Raw genomic sequence first — 18790 nt, 5'->3', positions numbered from 1 at the left:
GAAATTGTTCTTGTGAGTGAGTTTGGATTCACCTTGGCGTGCTGGTACAGCGGAATTGGTCTGGAGAGCAGGTGGATAGGCAAATCTCATCCGAACCGTCGCCACAGTCATCCTCGTTGTCACACACCCACTGGTAGGGGATGCAGCGACCCCCCGCACAGGTAAACTCTGATTCCAGACAGGGAGGGCGGGCAGGAGGGCAAGCCACACCCTCACACTGCCATACACCATCCTCACAGGAACTAGACACACAAAGGTAAAAACAACCCTCTGAATTAAATTTGGATTATTATAGGGAAAAAAAGAGTGGAATAATCTTTCACAAGGCTTCAGATTGACTAACCAGTTCTGGCAGTGTTGAGTTATGGTAGTTCCAGGTGGAAACATGGAGCCCTCCCACTCACATGGACACTGAACGGGAACTATACAGCTGACCCCTGTAGAGCAGAAAACATACTGATCATTGTTATATTCAAAATTCACCCTCTGGGAATTATATTTAAGCAATAGCTCATGACAGGCCGTGGTATATGCTCATTATATCACAGTTAAGGGGCGTGGTACAACCCCCTTAACTGTGATATAATGAGCATATACCACGGTCTGAAGTGAGCTATTGCTTTTATAAAACGGTTACCAAATGTGGCAATATGAAAGAAAAATACACACTCCAATTTAAATAGTTTTTATTATTAAATAATGATGTTCAAATAATAGTCCCTCCGTTGCCTTCTGCACAAAACATAGGGCGAGGTGGTTGCTATGCAACAACACTAACAGCTCTGCTCTTCACGTAGCTCTGCATGTCGTCTTTTAGGGGCTTTTTTCTCTGGAGATAGGCACTGATCAATCCACTCCTCCAGAGTAAAGCTTTGTAAGTTTGTTTCTTAACGGACTGTAATTTAACAGCTGTAACGGTTGTAGCGTTTTCTCAGACGCGGAGGGATACTGACTTGTTGTGAAAAGTTACTACAATTCTACCCATGATATACGCTCATTATACCACGGCTAAGAACCAATCAGATTGCTTGATTTGACATGTCCGTTTTAAAAACTGTATATATACACTGACAATTTTATGGAAATCCTACTTTTAGTTTTGCAGATAGAGGAATCAGAATCCCCTTGACACACATGACAAGGGGATTCTGATTCCTCTTTTGGATCTTACTAATGAGTTATGTCAGGGCTCAAAATACTTTTTACTGTGTATATGAACTGGTTCAAGTAACTTTTAAATATTTTCAATTGCCAAATTTAATATACGATTTCTAATAAATTATTATAAGTCTTTGGCTACTCCAAGTACCGGTACTGTACAGCAGCGGCTGGCTTTTCATAGTTTTCTTTTCGTGTCATAACATTATAAGTTCTAAATTAGTTTTTAATTGCTTTAGTAAGAAAATGGATGTGTGGCCTGAGAATGTGTGTGAAAAGAGTCAATTTCATGGTTTTATTTCTTGTACCAAGTTACGTGCAATGGTGCATGTAAAGCTGATAATTAAGCTCAAAATTTACATGCACTACTTTGCATATGCTCGTGGTATATCGAGCCCTGTAAGTGAATGGTCAGTTAGTCACTCAAGCATGATAAATCATCCTCTGGGGAGCATCCACATCCATCTGATCATCAATTGTTTCGTTATCCTCCTCTGGACCAGGGATGGGTAACTGGCGGCCCGTGGGCCGCATGCGGCCCTCACCCTTTGTGCGGCCCACGAGTCAATTTCCAGAAATCAATCTCAGAGCTCCGCGAAGGGGGGGTGCTGTCGGAGCTCCGTGGGGCCCCCCACAGAGGGGTGTCCCCCCAGGGTGCTGTGTCGGAGCTCCATGAGGGTTCTGTCGGAGCTCCGTGAAGGGGGGGTTCAAAATGGCCCTCTGGCAGTGAGGACACACTTTTTGTGGCCCTCCCTATCCTCAAAGTTGCCCATCCCTGCTCTGGACCAAAGTGTTGAAGAGAATCTGATGATCAATCACCCAAAGTGTATATCACCCTCGGTGGCTCAGTAAATCAGATTTTGGTAAATCTGTCTTACCATGTCGGACGGTGTCAGCAGGGCAGAAACAGCCCTCCATACAGGAGAGAGCACCACACTGGGAGTGTGGACTCTGCTGAACAGTGGGACATGAGGTAGAGCAAGCTGGACCACAGGGATCATACACCATCCCATTCTCACACTGCAGAGCTGCAGGGAATGAGGGAAACAATACAAATATAAGAACACAAAAGTTACAGAAAGACAGGAATAAAGGTGCATGCACAGAAGGTTGACTGTGTGAGTGTGCGTGTGCGTCTTTGACATACGACAGAGCTCTTGTGACCTCCAGCGGATGTAGACCCCTCTGCGGTTACACTCTTCAGCATATGCAGCAATGGCTGTACAGAGACACTCACAGTCCCCGCCTGAGTCACAGCTAAAAAATATATTTTTTAAAACACACACACAAATTAATGAATGTTGTCATGGTAAAATATTAACAAATAAAAGGTGATTAAGACACGTTATGCCTATGAGCTATCCTTACATCTTTTCTATTCAAGAGAACCCTGCACACTGTTTTACCACTAGTCGCAATGTTTTTTATTCTCTATTCTGTTACCGTTTGTGTACCAGCACACTTACGAAGAAGCACATGCATGTCTTATGAACGAGGGTGGAGAAATACACATGAACCGAACACATTGAAGGGCAGTAAGGCATATGCCAGTAGGAAATTCAATCAACATGTTTTTTTAGGAATTTTAAGGATATATATATACAGCTTATGTTGGTGAGACGGATTGAAGGTATATGAATGAGGTTATGTAATGTAGCCAGTTTTTTTTTTGTCTATTGTCTTACTTATCATACATGTGTGTATTCCCATATAGGGAGAAAGTGCATCAGTGCACAGGGCAAGAAATGATGAGACAGAAAGCCATTTCTTCCCACTGAAGTATCTTTTTGCAAAGAGGACAGGTACAAAGTTGATTACATATTTTTAAAAGATACTTGGGACACTTGGGGAATACTTTTGTACTACCACTTTTGTAATTTCAGAGGTACCAGTTCACCTCCTGGGCACTGTTGAGTAGCTTCCCACTGCTCCAAATACTAGGGTGTTGAATGCAGAGTCTAAATGTCTCTCTGTGTGCTGTGCTCTATACATATGTGTGACCATTTAAAGAGGATTCAAAATCCTCCATTTCCATACTTCAGAGATATTCAGTGTAGATTAGTGCTGTCACTCACCCACAAGCATCAAAGACACACCAGTCATAATATTGCTGGAAAGGCATCTCAGGGTGGCACAGAGAGAAGAGCTCCTGAGTTAGGACTGAACATCTTTTCCTGGCCCAGGTAACCCTGTGGGGGTTCAGCTGAACAAGACAAAGAGAGAGAAGTTAACTTGCTTTTGCATGCGTTTCCATGAGAGAAGACAATGCAAAAGACGGTTCATCATCAAAACTGAATTTACAACAATGTACAAATAAGTAAGTATGAGAGGTCTATTGTTCCTGCAAGTGTCAGTGTGTGTGTGTGTGTGTGTGTGTGTGTGTGTGTGTGTGTGTGTGTGTGTGTGTGTGAATGTGCATGGGACGGTATTGAACTCACAGCACAAGGGTCTCGGAGGTCCTGGTCTGCCACGTCAGGGCAGGAGGGGCTGACCTTCCAGGAGTTACCAAACAGCTCGGCTGTCGACTCCACGATTCCCTGCCGTGTAGTAAAGTCATTCTCTGTGTCCCCATCAAAGTTACCACACAGGCCATTGACACGACCTCGCAGGTGGGCCACCAGACGCACATAGACACGCATACCTGGACACAATATGTAGAATGACAACATTACTTACTGGTTACTTAACCGTCATCTACAGCCACAGACATAAGCAATTCTTAAAGAACTATTTGCCTCTATAAAATTATTCTAGGTCAGTATGAAAATACAAAAATATATATTTTGGCAATAATAGAAAAAGCATGTCTAGTCATAAGGATCAATTATTAAGTGGAAAACAAAACAAGAAACATCTGACATTGAGCATTAAATGGTTAAGTGACAGATTATTTAAGGTTGCAGAAGTTGATGTGTGTGTGTCCTACCTCCATCCCATAGCAGAGTGACCCCCAGTCGGGAGGAAAGGGAGACAAACAGGCCGACCCTTTCCAAAGTCAGACCACTACCACTGTAAGACTTTGGTAGACTAACTGGCATCCCATTCACTGTCACAGCTTTACCTAAAGGAGAGAGACAAGATGCCTTTTCATGAAGCAACTATCTCCTAAAACATAGTGTGTGGTGTCATCATCCTTCTTGGCTTTCCCTATAACGCTATCCCTCTTACCTCTCAGCAGATGTATGACGGTATTTCCCAGGCTGAGGGTGACCGACTTTGTACAGGTGACCCCGGTGCTCCCGCATGGCACATTCTCTGCAATTACACTGAACAAACCACTGGTCTCTCTCGCCAGCACGTATTGACAGTCGCCCAGGAAAGAGTAACAGCGGCCGTCAAATGTCACATAGTGTGGGTCACCAGTTGCCACGCACACACCGGCACAGGCGGACTGGCTGCAGTGCCAGCGTCGCTCCTTACACACACTGTAGAAGTGAATTAAGTATATTTGAGATAATTAAATGTTCAAGGGATGTGGTGCAATGAGACAACTGCATACATTACCATGTGTTGCAGTCTTTAGTGATGGTGTCGTTGCTGTAATAAAGTTGACCATTATGGTGACATGGGCACTCATCTGGCAGAACACAGTGATCACCCTGTGCGAAGACAAAATGTACAGTAGTCAAAATTCAGCCATACGGGGTTGTTACATCGGTCTAAGATCTGTCTTGTTAAAGGAACAGCCTGAATGTAGTATAAGAATGTCTAGGCCAGTGGTTCTCAACCTTCTTGAGTCCCAACCCCCCAGAATAATCAGATTGGTATTCGCGACCAACATGAAGCAAATGCATCGATCGCGATATAGTTGAAGATGCACAGTGACATGGCAAATCTTTTTGTCTAAACATTTAGGTATATGATTGATGTAAGCCCCACAGCTAAGCAAGTGGACCTTTGTGCTGTAAATGGTTAAATGAGTAGGGCTTAATTAAGGTGTGTAGATGTATCACAAATATACTCAATAAAATATATTCCAAGGCAAATATATCACTGGTACAGGCAATGTAAAAGCAATTCCCCAGTATAACATGTTATTTTATTTTTAATATGATTTTATTTTTTTCTCCACAACCATCTGGTGACCATATATAGAAATTATCTTGCGACCCCCACGCTCAAATAGATAAACTATTAACGTACCTGTCCCATGTCCAAAAGACAAAGTCAGCTAATTGCTAACGTTAGATGGTGAACATACCGTAGCATCTTGCAGCTAAAGTGACCAAAACTGAGCTATAAGGAGAGTAGCCCTAAATGTTGTACTTCTGTTCAGTGGCCAAGAACACGACCCCAAATTATTGCAAATGTTGCTCTTTGTCCGTTGAATGTGTAATGTGTGTCGAATGAGCAACTAACAATTTCACGTTATCTACTGACAGTGTGTCGCGTTGTCAGCTCCTCTGCTGCCAGTGGCCAAAAACATAATAAATGCAGGTTAAGCAAACGGCTGACCTAGGCCTTGTTCATTAAATATATTTTACTTTAACTCTACCAGTTGCAGAGTGGTATTGTGCATGGCTCCTGTACAGTATAGCTTACTATAACATTGCAATGGAGCCATCAATAATTATATTACCTACACCTGTGCTTTGCCTGCTATGAAAAAGCAGCATGTCTTCTGTGAAAAAGTGCTGTATTCTCAACATTTCACATTTCAAAAAGATATCTGTTCTCACATATCCACTCAGAAAACTTAATTTGAGTTTTCACCCACTAGTAGCACAGTTCCCTGGGGACAAATGCAGCCAGACAGGGGCTCTCTGCAGCCCGGCTGTGCAACACTGGACCCCTGCTGTTGGCCAGGAAGGTCCAGGCTGGAGCAGGTGAGGAGGCAGGAGCGTGGAGAGTAGACCAGAGAGCCTGGACACTGGTTCACCTCCTCACAGCGCTCCTGAGTGCAGTTAAAAAGCCCCTGCTCACACACACTGTGAAGGAAGACAAGAGAGAGCAGAAACAGAACTGACATCCACTGAATCGAAATGTATAATATGTCAGGTGGGAATGAAAGGCCATTAAAGATTATTTAACCTCTTAGAGTGTGCGGGTGTGTAATTAATTACAGCAAGTTTGTATTGAAATATCAGCAGTAAATAACTGCAGTCAAGTGGTGGCAAGTTTACTTTGGATCAATAAAGTTTTACTTTAGTATAGTTACTAAACTCTAAACAGTAGCAGCAACAATAATATGCTATGAGGTGTGTGAAAATTATTTCACTGGAGTCAACAGCCAAGGTTTGTCATTCAAGCTGAATGGATGTACTGTACATCATATTTTATAATAGTGTAACAATTATGCAATAAAAAAAATCATATTTCCTCATAGCAATTTATCAGGTCAATGGTCAGTGCAGGGACACATCTCAGCAGTTTCAACACAATGAAAATGAGTAGGGCAGAAAGAAAATAATTAATCATTAGCGTTAGTACTACTGCTAAGAGATGACTCAAACCAATAGAGTGATGATCACTGTGGTTATGTAGTGAAGAGACGCGATGAAATCAACCTATCCTGTATCAGGGAGCAGGAACATAGAGTAATTTCATCGAGGCTCTTGCACCACCAGGGACTCACTGTTGGATAATGTGCTTTCATATACCTAAACAGCTGGCAGACATCCAAACACACACAACACTCATTGCAAGGCAATAATTACTTGAAGCAGGGGTTAAAGCTACCAAGATTTATTATGTGATTTTAGCATTAGATTTATCTGGACAACAACATAGAAAATACTTCCTAATAGGGTAATGCATTTAAGTTCATGAATAACAAATATATAATTGACCTATTATGAAACATTAGCACACAAATAAACTCTGTCATAATGACCCTTCGCAGACTTTATTGGATCTTCAATAAACATCAGGGATTCAAGACTTTATCAGCACTTGATCTGAGTAGATTTGGTCACCCCATGGGATCAAAGCTCATTCTGCAGCTCTACTGACAAAGGAGAAACATGCTTACAGCCTCTGATCTTTATCACAACCACTACATGATGACACGGTTGACATAAAAGAGAAAAGGGATGCTTTTAGGACATGCTGTAAAAATATCATCTACGCAATTGGGTCACTGCATTCCACTGAATTAACCTCTTGGTAGATTACTACACCTGTGCAGCGATGTTAATATTTAACCCAAGTGAAATTAAGCCATTAAGAGTCAAAAGAAGGCTCTGTGAAATGAGTTGAAGTACCTTGAAGTACTACAAGAATTGTGGTTTGGTTATACTTGATTTCTTTTAGTTTAGCCTTTTCATTTTTGATTGTACCAAGTAAATTGGATCAGATTTCCAGTGAAACCTGATTCAATTAAATATTTTAAACCTAAGACATGCAGTGTCAGTCAAAATGTTCAAATAGAAAATGTGTAGCTAAAACATGACAGTAAGAAGGGAGTACCTGATTTGAACAAATGTGTGAACCCCAGCCCAGGTTGTTCCCTACTACGTACCAGGTATTACAGTTGTTCTGAATAACAGCCCCAGGCCGGTACGTCTTGTCTTCTTGCACACAGGGACACATAGTGACGGGCACACACTGGCCCTGGAGGTCCTGCACTAGTCCTGGTGGGCACTGGCAACCTGGAACACACATCCTAAGTCCCATTACTCCACCACTGGCATCGCAGCTCCAGCTGTCTGAACAGGAGCCCCCACAGGCACGACCACACTCCTGGTACACCTGGCCCCCCGAACACTGTACCGCTGGGAAGACAGGAGAGGAGGAAAAAGGCCAAATAATGTAGCTTGGTGCAGTTTGTGATTTTGCAACGACACTTCTATAAACCCCATATTACCATGGTAACCAGAAATGGACATCCTGAAACATTGTTAACCAGTGGTGGAAAGTAACTAAGTATATTTACTTAGGTACTGTACTTAAGTATAATTTTCTTGTGGTTTCCTTGAGTGTCTAAACTTTATGCTACTTTCTACTTCTACTCCACTACATTCTAGAGGGACATATTGTACTTTTTACTTCACTACATTTATATGAGGACTTTAGTTACTACTTACATTGCAGATTCAGATTTTAAAAACCTATAATGAGTATATGAAATGCAATTAATAAAATTAGCTCCATTGTAGCCGGCTACAACATTAAAATGCATCTTACATGTTACTGCATCAATAATAATAATAATATATATAATAATGTAACAAATAAAGAGTCTAGTTGGCTGCATAGTGACTGCTTTCATACTTTGTACTTTATAACTACATTTTCTTTCTACTTAAGTAACATTTTAAATCGTGCTATTAGTGCTTTTACTTAAGTGAAAGGTCTTAATACTTCTTCCACCACTGAACTTAACCAATGGCTTCCCTTACGGCAGAAGGTGTGATTGCGCCAGTGGAAGGCGACGCCCTCCTGAGCGCAGTGTTGTGTGTAGGCAGTGAGGATGGTGCAGTGACAGGCGCTCTGCGGAACACAGCCACAAACCTCCAACAGACAGAGACGGAAATAAGACTCTCTCTCCACCACGTCATGACACACCTACGAAATCAGCAAAGGAGGCACTTGTGTAAATAAAAGAGAGGGAGACAGAAGATGGAATGACATAGTTGGAGATTTAACAAACTCCATGCAAACTACCTGAAAGACGGGGCTGTGTATGACGGAGCACACTGTCTCTGCGTACTGTCTCCTCTCGGTGTATGTGGTGCAGGGGTCAGGTGGAGCTCCTTTAGGTAGACTACAGGACTCTGTTGTGAATTTGCTTGCAAACAAGGACACACTGTTCTCCACATCTCCTTCTGGGGTGGTAAAGTCATCATGCTGATTCCAGGTCAGCGTTCCACACAGGCCGCGCACCTTGAATACAGCATTTACACACTTTAGCTTAAAAATAAAAACTCAATGGCACAAGTTCTGTTTGGGACTCAAAGGGCACAAGACAGTGAAAGAGGTGTAAGGGTTACCTTATTTGCAAAGCCAGGTTGCAGGGTGATGAGGGCCAAAGGTCCATCGAGGTGCCAGAGCAGCTGGGCTCCAAAAGTCTGGATGAGGAGAAATGAAGAGGAGACCCTACGCACAACCAGGTCCCCCGTCACCACAGGCAACGACTCCCTCTGGCCATTCAGTGTCACTGTACCTGGAAGGAACAATGATAGGTGTAAGCAATCAGAAGGCAGTGAACATTCAAAATAAAGAATTCTCACAATAGAAAGAACATACAACCTATTTAAACAAATGCTATAGCATACAGTGGGAATGAACCGTGAACAGTAAAATTGTGAGATGTAAAATCAAAACAATGAGCTGAAAGAAGCAAAAAAGCTCCAAAGAACTGGATAACTGTAGAGTCGGGGGATTTTATAAAGAGATACTTGAAATGAATGGACTGAAAACAACTTAAAGACTCTTCATCAGAATGTTTTCATTTCACCACATTTGAAAGTTAGTCATGTTGACTGTCCCCACTGTCAAAGTGTGAAATAATCATTTATCTCTGCAGAACTGACAGGCACAAGTACAAGGGTGCAGCATATTACTAACTCACCAGTGTCCGTGATGGTGATTGTGGTGCGGAGTGCTGTGACTGACATCTCCCTTAGACAACTCCGGCCTCCTCCTCCTGCTGCTGTACACTCCCCACAGCGCACACTCACCACCAGCTTCCTGTCAACAAAGTCCTAAACACACACAGAACATAAGCACTAAGGAGAAGTGGCTGCACACAAATGGATCTTATAGTGTATTTAACTGTGTGCATGGTTGCATGTTCTGTATATCACCTCTACAGAAGTGAAGAGACAGTCTCCTCCCTGTAGTGAATACCTCTTTTTGTCAAAGGTGGTCACCTGTAGCCCCCCCATCAGGGTGCACTGGGCTGCACACTTCTCCCCAGTACACTGCCACTGACCTTCTCTGCATACACTGGGAAGATAAAGATTAAAAGAGTACACAGAAGGATGGAGAGTCAGAAACAGAAGAATGGGAAAGGAAAAAGAGACTTAGAAAACACACAAACAGTTTCCCCTTACCAGGTGTTGCATCTCTGCTTTATACTGTCCCCTGACTGGTAGGCACGTCTGCGATGAAAACAAGGACAATCGCCTCTTTTCAGACAAAGTCCCTGGTGAAGGTAGAGCCCCAGTGCACACTCACAGCCACCTACACACTCCTCCCTGCACTGGCCCATGGCTGCAGCAGGCCCTGTGGGCTGGGGAGACACACAGCTGGGGGGACAGGAGGAGACACAGTCTGAAAACACCTGACCTCTGGGACAGACACGACCTGGAAAGACCGAGAAAAAGAGCAGAAAACAGAGTTAAATGACCATACTGGTGCTTTTGCATGTTTGCACACATTACATTCATGCTGAGACTCTGATTGCTTGCTGCTCATGTTTTGAGAATGTTCCTATTTTGTTACCACACAGGGTGTCTGTCCTCCACATTATGATGACATGTTGCTGAGCACACTCTCGAGTATAGCTGGCCAGGGTGTCACACACTGCTGAATCCCTCTCTTTGGGTGGCAGGCTACAGTACAGGTAGAGACAGGTGTCTACGTACGCTGCTGGGTCCAACTGGAGGACACAAAGACACAAACTTATCACATCTGGGTTATTCAGTCAAATAGCATGCAAAAAACAATTAACTCCACAAGGAGTTTCTAAAGTTAGAGATGCACAAATCCTGCACATGAACAGAGATACAGAGATACACATAGATGAAGTATATATAGTGTATGAATGAATTTGTGTGAGCAAGCTCATAAGCAGAACTGGACCAGGTATTAGGGAAAATAATACATGAATAGGATATGCAAACATGCTTATTATGCACTGAAATATGTTATCATATAAATAACGAGTGTAGATATAATCGCTAGCAATTAAAGTCAGAGAGAGGGAGGCTATATAGAAATAACCATATCTTAATTCATAAATTATTAACCAGAACTTTATTACACTTATTCCATTATTAATTTCAGAGTTTCAGAGATATTTCAAAAGGACTTCTAGGCAATGCTAAATGTAGGTTGTACTGAAACTAGTAATTCATTCTGCAATTGACACTCAGTAGTATTTAAGACCCCATCGCTCGCATCAATCTAATTCATTTCTTGGAACTGCTTTTACAATTGGCACCTGGTTAATGATTTACTTTTAGGAGCATGATGATTTACAGCTCATTACAGACTTGGCTTTCAAATAAATCCCATTGAAGCATCGCTTTATAACCAAAAGGAGTGAAAGAAAAAAACAGTTAGCAAACATTGGTAATGCTCTGTGACTTCAATAAGTGGTGTGTCTGACCCGGGGGTGGCAGTGTGTGAAGGGGTTTTCCAGCAGTCTGTGACACACTGACTCTGCCTGCCTGCGTAGGGCAGGGTCTCCTGAGAGATCACAGCTATGACCCAGCTCAGCCGCATCATTGCAGCCCTGAGGGAAGCATGGGACACAGAGAGGCTCAATTAACGATTTTTGCATCTCATTAATGCACTTTGCCATTTATTTTGAATAAAGTAGAAGAGACACAGAACTCTGCATTCACACTAAAAACAACTGCTGAAACCATTAATCTCCCACAGCAGAACTTTTGGATCATGTTAGAAGCATCAAAATGATGGTTGGTGAGATCACAGATATCTCGTAAAGAAAAATAATAATGGGTAAAAAACTATAATGTTGCAAAAAAGTGAAATACTCATTCAATGCATTCAGTGCAGTACTTCATTCTGCTGGTCAGGAACTTTCCATGAGTTGCCGAAGCTGGCGGCATACTGGGACACAGTCCCGCCCATTGTGGTGAAATCATCTATAGCACCGAGACAAAAATAAGTTACTAATGCATTGCAAAAGTGTTTGAACATTAAAACTTAAAAGAGTTTGGGTTACCTAAGTTAAAGGAAGATAACATTTGGAACATCACATCAACATCAACATTGAGAAAAATGACCTGACTACATCGTGACTGAGTGCGTGTGTGTGTGTTTGTATATATGTGTGCATTTATAATTGTGCATTCGTTTGTAAGTGTGTGTACATTTTTTAGAGTGTGTGTAGTTTGCATGTATTGCATCTGTTGCACTTTCCGCACCATCAGCATTGTTGTTGTAGACTCCACAGAGCCCCCTGGTGGCTGCCAGGTGCTCGGTGGTCACCGTCAGGTAGACTGTGTTGGTCAGGTCAAACTTTACTCTCATTCCCAGGCCGCTCTCCACAAACACAAAGTCGCCCAGCCAATGAACACTCACTCCTGTAAGACGTTAAAAAGGTCAGTATATACTATTTCTAGTGGCGGTAAAGGAAGCTATCACCCAGTATGTACATCCATCCATCTAATTACTACAGTCAATGGATATAAAGCCAAGAGGAACCGGGAGAAGCAGTTAATTATTCCAAATACATATACGCCAAACAATGTTTATAAATTAGAAACAAACAGTTAATGTTTCACATATAAACATCTCATATATTACAGTGTACTCTTGAATAGATATTAACCTGGATTAAACCCACTTCCATTAAGATGTGCTATATAAAAAAGTTTATTGCAGAAACTGATCAAATGATGCAATAAGTAATAATAATTTATCAAAACGTTTAAAATATAAAAACATTTATTTAAGTCAATTTGGTTAAGTTGATCCAGTGCAGATACCGATGTGTCATGACGTAACCAGAGCATAAGGGGGATTTTCTTTTGTAGCCTGACAAGAAATGGGAGAAAGAGAGAATAGCTGAAAGTATTTTACCATTTTGGAAAAGAGGTTCTCCGTTTGGAACAGGGAAGTTGTTCAGTGTTAAGTTCTTTTGCTGAATTGAAACCAAATCGAGACCCAGCATCATCCTCAAAGTCTGAAAGCAGAGGGCCACAGACACATTCACATGTATGTACATACATACAAAACAAGTTATATGCAGGTGACTGCTTTTATAACTAACTGCCATTTAACGGTCATTTTATTGCACTTGGCTAAGCTCCACTATGTCTCTACCATTGTTTATATATATAAACTGCTGCTACATCATGGCTAGTGTTGTAAAAAGTCTAGAAATGTTCAAGTATATGTCACCAATAATACCACTTCATCAACTCAATAAGTGGTGGATTCTGCCATATTTCACACCTTACTGCAGTCTCTGCTCCCGTCACAGACTGTACTGATGTAGACTGCCCAGGTGCCATCAGCAGATGAGGCCAGCAGGTAAGTGCAGCTTCCCTGGAAGTGGAAGTGTTTCCTGTCGAAAGTGCGGTAGTGGGCTCCACCCCAGGACATGCAGGTGGCCGAGCTCTGAGGCACCCTGACGCTACCCAGCAGACCACCACGCACCAGAGGGGAGGACTGGGAGTCTGCAGAGGAGGGAGAGGTAGTGTGAAGTCATGTTATCATATCAAATAAAAGCAGTGAGCAGCTGCAGACTTCTCAGTGCACAAAAGATGCAGTGCACGTCATTAATAAATGCTTGAACAACATCCAAAACAGGTCCAGTATGTGCATGTGCATATGTGTGTATGGATGCTCTCTGACCAGGAAGCAGAGTGTAGGTGCAAGACAAGCAGGTCTGGTCGGAGGCATTCCTCCAGCTCAGCCCCCACAGGCTGCTGCAGCACTGCTCCATGGGCATCAGAGATGCATTATGAACTCCAGGGAACTCCTCACAACTCCACGTAGAGTAACACTGGCCAAGCGCACCCACACCTGGGAGGAAGGGGACAGGAGGAAAAGGGTTAGGAAGAAGGATAATGAAGAAAAAACATGAGAGAAGAAATGGGACTGCAAAGAAAAATCTTAATGTCTTTAGATCTTTAAAATAAATGAGAAATAGTGAGAGGTGTGCTTTATTAAATACAGAGTAGCTGGTTAAAAAGTATGAATCTTGAAAGAAACCAGTGAACAATTGTTGGTAGGTTGTTTTCAATTGTATTTTGGTTGATTCAAAGTACTTATAGTGATTTGTAAACCTAACGTGAAGTAATAAAATGAAAATAAACCTGAGCTCATGGCTTGGGTAACAACCTGGTTACACAAGAGAATAAAGAAACACGATACGAGAAATAAGAATGTCCTACACTGCTATACTTTGAGTTATACATTTAGTAGTTTCCGCCCGTTTCAGTCACCTGTCTCTCTAATTCTTTCACCTGTTTCCACTACAGCCCTGCAGTACTGTATATCACTGGTACATTTCCACACATTCCATGCCAGATTGCTAATGTTGCTTCATCCAACCTGAAACTGGTACCCCTGGAACATGTACCTGAATCTTATTAAATCTAATAAAATAATATAATTTTAAGTTTCACACACTACACAATTTATTTTATTGTTTACTTTTTTTCTCCAATGATTTGCAAATTATGATTTCCTATTTTGTTAACTACAGTACATTAACGTATATATACTTTGTAATCAAGATGCGTTTCATTTCACATGTACAATAAGCATGATGCATGCACGCTGTACATGGAACTGATTTGTTGGTTTCTTGTCCTCACCCTCAGAGCAGCGTGATCCGCCCCAGCCCTCACAACACGCCTTCACTGTCGTATTTACCATCTGCTTCTCCATCTCTGGGGGTCTAACATCAACAGACACAGCAGGTGAAAAGTCAATATAAGCACAATATACTGTGAACTGTGAACTGAACTGCATTTCCTTCACATTATCCTCCTTTTGGAATACAAAAATCGTGACTATGGGCCATCCCCATATAGATTCAACATGTTACCCTTTAAAGCAAGTTAGTGGATACTGTTGCACCCAGCTAATAAAACATACCTTAAAAGAAATATTAGGTATTGCTTTTGAGAAATGTCTGACTTTTATAAAGGCAATAACTCCTGGATTCCTGGTCAAGTTATTTCACCAGGAGGGTGTAACATACACATACAGTATGTTCCTGCTATCCCCCCTCACCACCATAACCACAGGTGCCCTTACCAACCAACAGCAGTCACTGTTGGAGCAACAGGGACATCCCTCCCCACATTCCCACCACAACACCTTAACACTGTAGAAAATGTGATCTGTGCAAATGTTTCAAGGTGGCCTTTCATTTGATCAACACCAGCAGTACTGCGGCAATGAAAGAAAAAACACCCTAAGGGATTCTGTTTACCAGAAACTCTTCAAACCCTATACACAAAGAAGTAGGAAAACAGACAATTACACAAGTTTTCACTTACTTGTACAAGAAACAGGATGCCTTTGGACCCTGTTGTTTATAGTACAGTGCGATTCCATCATCCCCCCCGTGCTTGACGCGCATCCTGTCCACATCTAGCCTCCAGTCCTGGGTGTTGTACTGATACACCTCAAAACAGCTCACTTCAAGCTGCAGACGTGGGGAAAGGACTCGCTCCACTCTCTCCTCCACCATGTGTTCACACCAGTGTCTGGAGCATGATAAATAGATTTAATGTCCTCTACAATTTAATTTAATTTAATTTAATGTGCAAGTGTACTGTTGTGCACATAGGTTCTTGCATAAAGTTTAATTCACAGTCCTGATTTCTCCTTTCTGCTCTCTACTTGCATAACGATCCTCATTATAGAATACATACCAAGACAGCAAGAGACAAAGTTAGTAAGCAATGTGTTGATAGATAGTGTAATTGTAAATAGTTATATAGTTTAATTAAAAGAGGCTGCAATTAGATTCCTTTATAAATATTGGATATTCAAATATCAACAGTAACCATGTTCTTATGCAATGTTATGGCATGCAACAGATATACTAGTGCCTTACTGATACACAAAAATCAACATACAACATTGTGTTATAATAGCAAAGAGTTTAGCACTACAATATTGTCTCATTTCCTGCAACTGCGCAATACTTGCATGCACACCAGTCTATGAACATACATTCATTCATATACTTTAATAAAAAACAAAAAACAGGAGCTCTATTAGAACCCTAACAACTTTTCCTTCAATATAGATTCTGATGTGAGTTTTGGACTTTAAATGTCTATATATCTATATATTTCTAATGAAACTGAGTTGGTCAGTGTTAGGGCTCTTGCGCTTGGAGAAGCATTAGTTTAATATGAATTAACCATGGATTTAACCAAGGGTTATGTTCCGTTTCAATGGTTTGCACTGTGATTTCTACCATATGCGCTCAGACAGGGGAATTTTGCTCATAACTGTCACATTTTATCTTTCTCACCTTCGTCATACCGTAGTCTACTGTCTACAAAACGAGCTTAACCCCAATTTTGACTAGTCTGAATCATGCTCACCCCATTCCCATGACTGTCTGCAGTCCAAGCAAAGTCAGGAGTAGGGTCTCCATGAAACTCTCCTGAAAGTTTTTGCCTAAAGTTCCTGTAAAAAAAAGTTTGTATTCAAGGATTAAATATATATTCAGAATTCTAATTAAACGTAATATCAATTTAAAATCATCAAAGTTGCCATGAAGGTTTATAATATCTTTATAAGTGATCAAACCAATACATCTAAAATTCTTTGAAATTATACACATTTCTATAATCTAATCTTCCTGCTACAATAAAAAACAAAAGGTGCACTTACCTTTGAAGTGCTTTTGGGGAATCTTGGCCATAAAAAGTCTGTGGCTTGTTAATCAATATTAATTTATTTAAGTTTCTGTTCGTTCGCTGTCCTTGTTTTCCGTCATTATTTTTCTTTGTTGTCTCGTCCAACAGTATGTAACACACTCCTCGGTGATACTTTGCCTTATGGGGGGAGCGGAGCCCCAGATGCAGGGTTTTAAATGTGGGGGGTGACTCACGGAATGTACAGTAGCATCTGAACCTGCTGCTATTGGATATAAGTGGCAAAGTCACAGCTGGGAGGGCAGGCATTGGTCACCGGACCAGTGACTGACACATTCACTAACCTCGCCCCGTCAAACATCACCGGACTCTGTAGGTGATGGTGGGGGTGGTGGAGCTTCGGCCACAGAATAAAGAGAAGTTTGTCAGAGACTAATCCTGTAAAGAGAGGAGTTTCGGGAATGATGATGGGGGCATTTATTCAACGAAGAGTGTCAACAGACTGAAGGCTTTCAGACTCACCAATATCCTAAGTGTGACCCCCTGACCCTGCGGCGAGGAGGCTCAAACACAGCTGTCACCATGGTACATCTAAGCTTGAGCCCGGAGGAAAAGAAAGAGAAGCTTGTGATGTTACTAGGGTTAGCTTTAATGGTTCAAGCGAAACAGTGTGTCATAATTGACTTCCCAGCAAACATTTAATTGCAGCTTTAGACACATTGTGTTTCTTGACAGAGATAGCAATGAGCTGTGTCACTTTGTTAGTTCACTGTTTCATCATCATTTATGGGAAGAGGGGTGAGAGCAGTGAGGATAGAGAAAGAGATGCAGATTGGAGGTGCAGGTTATATTAACCTTTCATTCAAACAATAAGGAACACATTTTAGAGACTACAGCTATGCTAGAAGCTCAGTGAGGCTGTACTGTACTAGCATGCTAATACTGTATGCTAGCAATGACAATGCTAATGTTCAGCAGGTATAGGCTACTGTTTTCAATGTTCACCATCTTAGTTGAACATTTGGTAATTAGCACTAAACACAAGGTAAAGCTGAGGCTGATGGAAATCACTAGTATGGAAGTTTTTTGGTCAGTAACCAGAGTATTGATGGTGTTACCAAAGTTACCACAAATTCCTCCTGTGGGTACATGAAAGCACGTAACTAGTGTAACAAAATCTGGTGTAATCTATTTATATAAGTAATAATAGAAGTTGTTGAGACATTTCCGTACAAAACAAAAATGAAAAGTTGGGGGATCACCAAAGTCAGTAGGAGTTTATCTATTGGCGGGGTGGAGGGGAGTATTTCACAGTACAACATACTACAGCATCAATCACACTATAGGCTACTTACAGTACAAGTATGATAACAATAACAGCCATAATTATAATATAATAGAATTTATAAAACAGACTTAACAGACTGCTTGCGTTTCTTTTCTTAATGCCTTTTATGTCGTATGTAAACCACTTTAAATTGCCTTGTGGTTAAAATGTACTATACAAATAACCAATTAAAACCTTTTTTACTTTATTCAACAATTCAGTATATTACAATTTCTAGCTGGAATATTGAGTTTGCATTTCTCAAAACAATATAAACAGATTCAAAACAGCTAGGCTATATTGACAATAAGTAAAAACATAAATAAATGCATAGACAAATAAAAAAATGAATATACTTAAGGCAAGGCATCTTCACATTTTAGCAGTCAAATGTATGATTTCTGTACACATCGAAACATGCCATTGTATTTTTGAAAAAATATTTAAATGTAGAAAAAACATTTCAGTAATGCACTCGGCATAATGGTTTAAAGAAACAACAATAATTATAGTTTTCTTTTTTTTGGGTAAATAAACGTCTATATAATAATAATAATAATAATAATAATAATAATAATAATAATAATAATAATAATAATAATAATAATAATAGAAGGAAGTTATACATTATTATTCTTTAAAGACTTCCCAATACAAATAAACTTGCCTTGCATTCTTCACCTGTTATTTCATCATGTTTACAACCCACTGTTGACCAATCAGCCTCCGTCACTGCAAAGTAGGTGGTTAAATATAAGCAGCAGTCTATTCATGTTTCCATAAGAGCGTTTTCTTCAATTGCTGAAGCGGGAGG

The 18790-nt window shown here is 41.0% G+C and overlaps 1 protein-coding gene across 1 annotated transcript in view; it reads right to left on the bottom strand.

Annotated features, from left to right (window-relative positions):
* The window catches only part of sspo (SCO-spondin), an 82744-nt gene extending 66318 nt beyond the window's left edge, over nucleotides 1-16426 (bottom strand). The window contains 27 exon segments of the mRNA XM_029458218.1: nucleotides 33-242; nucleotides 344-437; nucleotides 2037-2186; nucleotides 2306-2415; nucleotides 3234-3361; nucleotides 3597-3799; nucleotides 4085-4219; nucleotides 4327-4583; nucleotides 4663-4757; nucleotides 5876-6086; nucleotides 7619-7871; nucleotides 8499-8664; nucleotides 8764-8982; nucleotides 9090-9262; nucleotides 9671-9803; nucleotides 9906-10047; nucleotides 10155-10407; nucleotides 10546-10702; nucleotides 11435-11560; nucleotides 11851-11936; nucleotides 12219-12377; nucleotides 12877-12979; nucleotides 13252-13475; nucleotides 13654-13824; nucleotides 14622-14704; nucleotides 15312-15521; nucleotides 16374-16426. Of these exon segments, the coding sequence (XP_029314078.1) occupies nucleotides 33-242; nucleotides 344-437; nucleotides 2037-2186; nucleotides 2306-2415; nucleotides 3234-3361; nucleotides 3597-3799; nucleotides 4085-4219; nucleotides 4327-4583; nucleotides 4663-4757; nucleotides 5876-6086; nucleotides 7619-7871; nucleotides 8499-8664; nucleotides 8764-8982; nucleotides 9090-9262; nucleotides 9671-9803; nucleotides 9906-10047; nucleotides 10155-10407; nucleotides 10546-10702; nucleotides 11435-11560; nucleotides 11851-11936; nucleotides 12219-12377; nucleotides 12877-12979; nucleotides 13252-13475; nucleotides 13654-13824; nucleotides 14622-14704; nucleotides 15312-15521; nucleotides 16374-16426 (4304 nt within the window).
* Between the last annotated feature and the right edge of the window lie 2364 nt (nucleotides 16427-18790).

This window comes from Cottoperca gobio, chromosome 20, assembly GCF_900634415.1.
Source record: "Cottoperca gobio chromosome 20, fCotGob3.1, whole genome shotgun sequence".
In the NCBI taxonomy this organism is placed as follows: Eukaryota; Metazoa; Chordata; class Actinopteri; order Perciformes; family Bovichtidae; genus Cottoperca; species Cottoperca gobio.
The sequence above is the reverse complement of the archived record's forward strand: the minus strand, read 5'-3'. Positions and strand labels throughout refer to the sequence as shown.